Here is a 6,998-nt window from a genome sequence, read left to right as displayed (position 1 = left end):
TATTCAATCAGCTAAAAGTAAGGTTGAAAAAATAGCTAGGCGTTACTCGAGCGCTCGGGAAGCGTCTAGGCGTCCGTGTATATTTTTATTTTATTTTTTTTTTAAATATTTGTTTAAGTATTTTTAATTTTTTAAAGACTAATAATTATAAATTATATAATAATAGTTAATACTAAAATATTAAATATTAACCTAAAAAAATCTAAAGTTTGTAAAATTTAGGATTATTTCTCTCAAAACTATGTTGTTTTGAGTTAAATAACCCATAGTTAATCGGCCAGCTTGGCTGCCTAATCAATGCCTAAGAGATCTAATCAGCGTCTATGAGGCCTAGGCAGTCAGCATCTAAGCAGCCTAGACGGTGCTTAGGCGGTTAGGTGGCCTAGGCGGTCGCCTAACCAGCCAGCCGCCTAGACCACCATTTAAGGTGATACGCTAGGCGATCGACAAGCGCCTAGCGCCTAAGCGGGATTTTTTCAACACTGGCTAAAAGTAAACAACTAATTTACTAAATATTTTTTTACAATCAGCTAATACTATTAGCTGGTAAACCCACCTAACGCAAACAACAATCATGTAACTTAATTAGCTATCAATCATTTGTCAAGCATCCTTTGTCATTAATTTTGATAATAGTTTTAGATTTAGTATCTATTTACTCATCCACCATCTTATGTGACTGAATAAAGAGACTTTAGAGTTAGAGATTTAGCCTTAGACAAAATTTATTCATTTATTATTGATAAAAAATACTTTGTGGACTCCTATTTTATACTCTCAATTTTTACTCCCTCTCACAAGTTTTTGATGTAGACAACTTTTTGTGGACCTACATGTTGAAAATAACATATCCTTATTTGTCATATCAAGGAGTAAAATTTAGAAGTATGTATACTAGAACTCATTACCGATTTTATTTTGTCTCTGTTAAAATTTCTTTTAACACACTTTAATTTGATAGTTAGGTTTATCATATGTGAATTTGTTATGGACGAAAATTAATTTTGGTAGATTTTAATATTGACAGTGTTATGATTTTCTTTTTACATTTCATATTGTATAAAATATGACCAAATTAGTAACTAACGACTAAGCTGAAATTGTCATAGTCAATTACATAGTATAGTTGTTAAATTATGTTAGTTAAAGACTAAATTTATTTTGTTTAAAAAAAAGACTAAATTAATGATTTATTAACCCAGCACACATTCACACTACACTTGGAAAGCCAGGTAAGAGCATTTTTTTTTTAAAGAAAAAATTTTGTTTTTTTGACCCAATCCTTTAATGAAAAATGCTAACTGTGCCCCTAACATCTAGTTACCTGCCATTTACAACATAACAACTTCCTGATGTTCTAAGTTTTTAACAGATTTGTTTGTTTGTGTGTGTGTGTTTTTTTTTTTTTTTAAATTTAATCTCAACTTATTAAAATTTAAAACACCATATAGAGTGACTATTTTGTAAGTGATAGATGAAGGGCATTATTTATCATTGTCCTTTTAGTGAGCTATAAAACAAAATGTTCTCCTAATTTTCTTAAAAGTGCATGTGCACTCAAACAAAATCAATTCAAAAAGTTTGCAACTACTTAGAAAAATGTTCTGTCAATATGTTGAATATCATTGCACATTCTCACGTTTTGCACACATGCATTTATCACATATAAGTTGTCCTCATTCTTTAATTTAAAGGATGATGTAGTAAATACACTGGGATATATAGATTAGTGTATGTACGCAGATTTACTCCGTAGAATGGTATAGTTGTATAGATTTGCTTGTTGGTTCAAGTAGTCGAGCTTGGGAAGAAATGACAGTAGGTCGGAGCCTTCCGAGCTTACTAATGTTAGGTAGAAATGTCAAAAGTCTCCTACAAGGTATTAAATGCGCTATTTATAGGGTATGAAAGGAGCATAACGTTGTTGATTTCTACACGTGTGCGAAGGTTCCTAACGTCCATGTTCCTTCCGCGGTCGGGTAGAGATAGAGAAATAAGGCCCATGTGGCCCGGTCGGGCTGATCATCCCGAACTCACGAGGTCAATCCCAATAGCAGGGTGAAGTGGAAGGTGTGTATATGCTGATAAGTTACTTGCCCGGTCTTCGTATTGAGGTCGAGTCGGTCTGGCATAAGGTCGGGACTGATTCTTCATGATGATTTGTCGGGTATCGAGCATGTGCGCAATAAGTTCGGGGAATATTGCCCATCAGATGAGAATGACAACTTGGCAAGGCTATTTAAAAATAATAATAATAATAATCCAAATGGTCTTTAAAAAATTACAACATTTAATTTGCAAGCTTTTAAACATTTAAAACATTTTGTACTTTTTTAAAAATAAATTATTATTATTATTATTATTATTATGTATTGAGAGTACTGAAATTATAGACATGCAAAGGAAATAGTAATGAATTACAAATATGCTGATGCAAATGTGAGAGTCCACAATGATAGATTTTTGTGAATTTTTGGGTGAGGTATAAGGAAAATAAGTATAAGAGAGAAAATGTTGAATATGTTGAGGGATGTGAGTTCTTTTGTGGCTTGCAGGGGAGGAAAAAAAAAAGAAAAAAAGAAAAGAAAAAAGAGCTTTGTTGATGTGCGATTTGTATACCAATCACGTAAATGGTAACATGATTTTTTTTCTTTTTCGTATTTTTTCCCACTTTTCTTCCTCTCGTTCCTATTTAGCACAAAAAATCTGAAAAAAAAAAAAAAAACAAAAAAAAAAACACCGAGCATGTTACACGCATACAAATCTATTCAAAATTTATGAACAGAAGCCTAGTAAAAAACACCTACACTACAACAGTTATAGGTGGTCCAAACCGTCCAATGATGTTCACAATGGTGGAAATTGGAAAGATTATGTGTATCAGGGCGACATGGGATGATGACATTGAAAATGACATGCAATGTTGCTTTTGTCACATGGCTGCTAAACGGAGATCAAATCCGCCTTAAAATAATTGTAGACTAATTTTTTAAAAAATAAAAGTATATTTCAATTCTCATTTTTTTAGTAGTTTTAATTTTAAATGTAATTTATTGTTTTTAAATTTGGATTATTTATCATTTTTTACTTTGAAAAGTGTTTCACAAAGTGACCCTTTTTCCATGTATTTTTAGAGTAAATATATAATTTTTTAAATAACGAGCTGAGTTATACATGAGATTGGAAGTTCCAATCATATGTATGCAACAGTTCTTATGGGAGTACAACTCTCAAGATGGGGGCTCGATTGAGCCAAATCATAGAGGTATGAAAAAGAAAACAATTTAGCTCCGTTGAGATAACTTAAGTTGTCACTCAATTAATATTTAATCTTGCTTTTAATTGTAGGATGAGGGAACATAAAATCACTTGAATAACTTAGGATTTACTTTCTTTACGGGCCTTGGGGCGAGTTTATGGGTCCAGACCACTCAAGTTCTAACTCCTTTATGGGCCTTAGTTCATGGAGGCTCAAGATATATTTTGACAAAGCCAAGATACATGGGTTATACAAAAAAGAAAAAAAAGATTAATAAATTAGGTATGTGATGGTTTTGTTGGGACCGACTTCACCATAAACCGGATATGGAAGTACATAACGGGGTAGGAAAATAATAGTATTATTGTTTGGGGTGCTCGGCCAAAAAGAGTACGTACAAAGCTCGAGATTTTGGCTCAAAATGACAACCCAAATAATAAATAATACAAGTTATAGTCCAAATAATGGACCCTAGTGTTGTTATTTGAAGTTACGATCAAAGACCACTAAATCGAGGCAGGTGGATCTAGTGAACTATGGGATTCGAAGCCTTTTATGGGGAGGCACGAGTGCCTTATTGAGGACCTTTCGAATGCCTGAAAAGTATACAACATCGGCTAGTCTTCATTCTTGACACACATGTACCACCCCCCTGCCTTCCAATGCACAAGAGTTGGTATAGCTAACTAAGTAGATTGAAAGTGTGTTGTTAAGTGAGAGGTTGAGGGTTTGAACCGTTTTGGCTGCACATACTTAGCTTATTTTATTCTTTCCTTTTTTTTTTTTTGTCAGTATGAGTATAATTTTTTTTTTTTTTGAAAACATATGAGTATAATTTTAGTCTCTTTACTATTGCGTTTTGTTTTATTTTTCTTTTTCAAAATTGTTATTCTCAAGTTTAAATTGCTTAGATTCATTATTTTGTCACTTTTTAGTGCTAATGAAAAACTAAAATTAGTACACTTTCAATAAAATGATGGCTAAAATTGACATATTTTCAATATACGAGAGACTAAATATGATAAATTTTGAACTCAAAGATTAAAAGGACACAAATGTAATACAAGTAATACTCAACAGATGAAATTGAAATTAATTAATTAACTGAATTAAGTTTATAAAGATTAAATATTAATTATTATATTTAAAATTGTTTTAATATTTGAATAAGTAAAGAGGAAAATTAACTGTATAAAAACCAAGAATCACGAAGAAATGAGGAAGCACGCTGGACACGACAGGTCAAATGATGCTGACAAAATAGGATGGTCCGATCCAAAACCTCGACGACCTAGTCAATTTCGTGTTTCATTCCTTTATTTCTTAGAGCAACCTGGGAATTTTGGATGGTTTTTATAGGTTTTAAGATTTATGTGAATGTGTATGAGAGAGAGTGTTCAAGGTGCTCCTGTAAGCACTTTAATTTTTGTTAGTATAATGAGACTACCAGAAAACAGAGCAGCTCCTTGGTGCAAATGAGGCACACCATAAGTGCCCAATGTTCTTTCCTAGTAGGAACCTAATAATAAAAAATAATTTCTAAGTGTATTAAAAAAAGTACGTACAATGTATGATTTCTTATAGTTAATGGCTTTAATTAACAATTTAAAAAAATTAAAATCATTAAAAAAAGTGTGTATACAATAAAATAAGCACATTATATATACAAACTATCATGAGTCATGACAATTAATTACTTGAATACATTTTCTATTTTTTTAACCTTCATTATTCATTTTAATATAATTTTTAGATTAGATGTCCCCTCTCCCCCACAGCCCACCCCCATCCCTTTTCAAATCTTATCTTAATGTATTTATGCCATAGTGTATTATTAAAGCTAAGGTCCCTATCTTATTTAATAATCATTTTTTTATTGGCTATTAATGGGTCCAATTGGGGCAAAATAATATTTTTGAAGATTCACTAAACATTTACCAGGTCTTTGTTTTATACAGTTCTTTAAACATTATTTAATTTGTGTGCCAAACTTGCCTCCTTTGTTATTTATTAGTATAAAAGAAGCCTTTAAATAAGAAAAACTTATTAATTAATTGAGTAACGTAACATTCTCTCCTTAAATTTTATGTCTTAATATTCACTTCCTAATGCAAACACTATTTGATTTTTTTTTTTGTTTTAATTACTAACGATCTCTTTAGTTTGTGAAAAATAATTGAGAATGAATTTGATTTAAAGTTCATAGAAGAAAATTATTTGAAATATTGGTTTCATTGTTTTCTTAGTTGGGAATAAGTTGTTGAGAATAATTAGTATAAAAATTCAAATGGTTCTACCTAATAAAGATATGTGAGAGTAACATAAGAATTCATGTTATATATATTTTTTCTAAAAGGTGTGGAAAATAAAATATCAAAGAAGAGTAATGTATTCATTTTCCTCAAATTTGAGAAATTGAATTTTCATTAGAAACAGTTCTCTATTAACCAAATAAGAAAAAAATATGTTTTTCCTCAAGTTTGAAGAAAAAAACTATTCTAGGAAAATATTTTACTATGAATTAAATATGAAGTGAATTTTTTTAAAGCTCGGAATGTGATAAACCAATTCTTGAGTAACTAATAAATATAATTTTGACTCTCCATAGGAGATGCCTATAAATCTTATTGATACAATTTGAGTCGGTCAGCTATATATGAACAACTAATCTAAACTGGTTTATTTCAATGTTGTCTTTTGCCGGTTTGAGTTATAAGGTGAAATTCACTCAGAGCGCACATTAGATAATTGCTACATGTTTTCTCGTAAATATTATTAAAAAAAAACATAATTGAAATAATTAAATTAAAACTTAAGAAAAATATAATGATTAAATTAATCATAATAATAATAACTTGGAGTTGAGACAATTGTTATAAAGTATTGAATTTAGGACAGGCAATGATGACCTGTCTTCTTGTTCTTTATTGGCCTCTTCTCTAGTAGCCATTCCAGTCTCCAGATACTTTTTCCCCTTATAAAACCAACAATTAATCTTCCGCATAAGAAGAAGAATTCATCCTCAGCACTTCTTCAACATAATAAAAAACATGTTTTCTTTTGTTTACTTTCGTTCGATCAATTAGTTAATTCTGCAAGTGTCGGAAACAGAATCTCCGGGCAGGATCAGATTCCGGCGGCCATGAAAGGCAAAGGAAGGCACCGGAAGAGACTCATACGCTTCGTGACGTTTCCCCTCACGGCTCTTTGCAAGGCGAGGGATTTCTACGTGAGAAGCATGACGGATTGCAGCGGGCGGGTCGGCGTCGGAAACGTCGCCGGAGTTGGGCCGATGCACGGCGGCCGATTGCCGAAGAATTTCAGCGTCGGATCTCTCCGGTCCAATGAAAGCGAGGATTTCAGGGAGCTGGTCCGGGCGTCATCGTCAACTAACGGCGTTAGAAGTGCTGACCTGGACTTGTTGGCCCGGGAACGGATGAAGCGGGCCGCGTCGGATCCCGGCGGCATGCCCCGGAGTTGCAGCGTTGGGATGGGGAAGATTGATGAAGATGCTCCTTTTGTTAGTGGAGAAGACAATGATTTTGGTAATAATGGTGGTAATGGAGAGGTTAATTTTGGAAGAAATAGAAGCTATGATGTAACAAAAAGCAATGCAAAATTATAGAAATTTATATATTCAAATTGAAACTTTGATTTACGAGATGGTCTGTAGTCGCTATTCGAATGTACATTTTGATTGAAATCGGAGAATTGAACTTGAAATTTTGTGATTATCAAA

General features: G+C 32.4%; 1 protein-coding gene across 1 annotated transcript; it reads left to right on the top strand.

Annotated features, from left to right (window-relative positions):
- The first annotated feature begins 6,197 nt into the window (after window positions 1-6,197).
- On the top strand, window positions 6,198-6,998 carry LOC116027752. Its single transcript, XM_031269491.1, has one exon. The coding sequence runs from the start codon at window positions 6,402-6,404 to the stop codon at window positions 6,882-6,884; it is 483 nt and encodes a 160-aa protein (XP_031125351.1). The 5' UTR covers window positions 6,198-6,401; the 3' UTR covers window positions 6,885-6,998.

Source organism: Ipomoea triloba, chromosome 8 (assembly GCF_003576645.1).
Source record: "Ipomoea triloba cultivar NCNSP0323 chromosome 8, ASM357664v1".
NCBI lineage: Eukaryota > Viridiplantae > Streptophyta > Magnoliopsida > Solanales > Convolvulaceae > Ipomoea > Ipomoea triloba.
The sequence above is the reverse complement of the archived record's forward strand: the minus strand, read 5'-3'. Positions and strand labels throughout refer to the sequence as shown.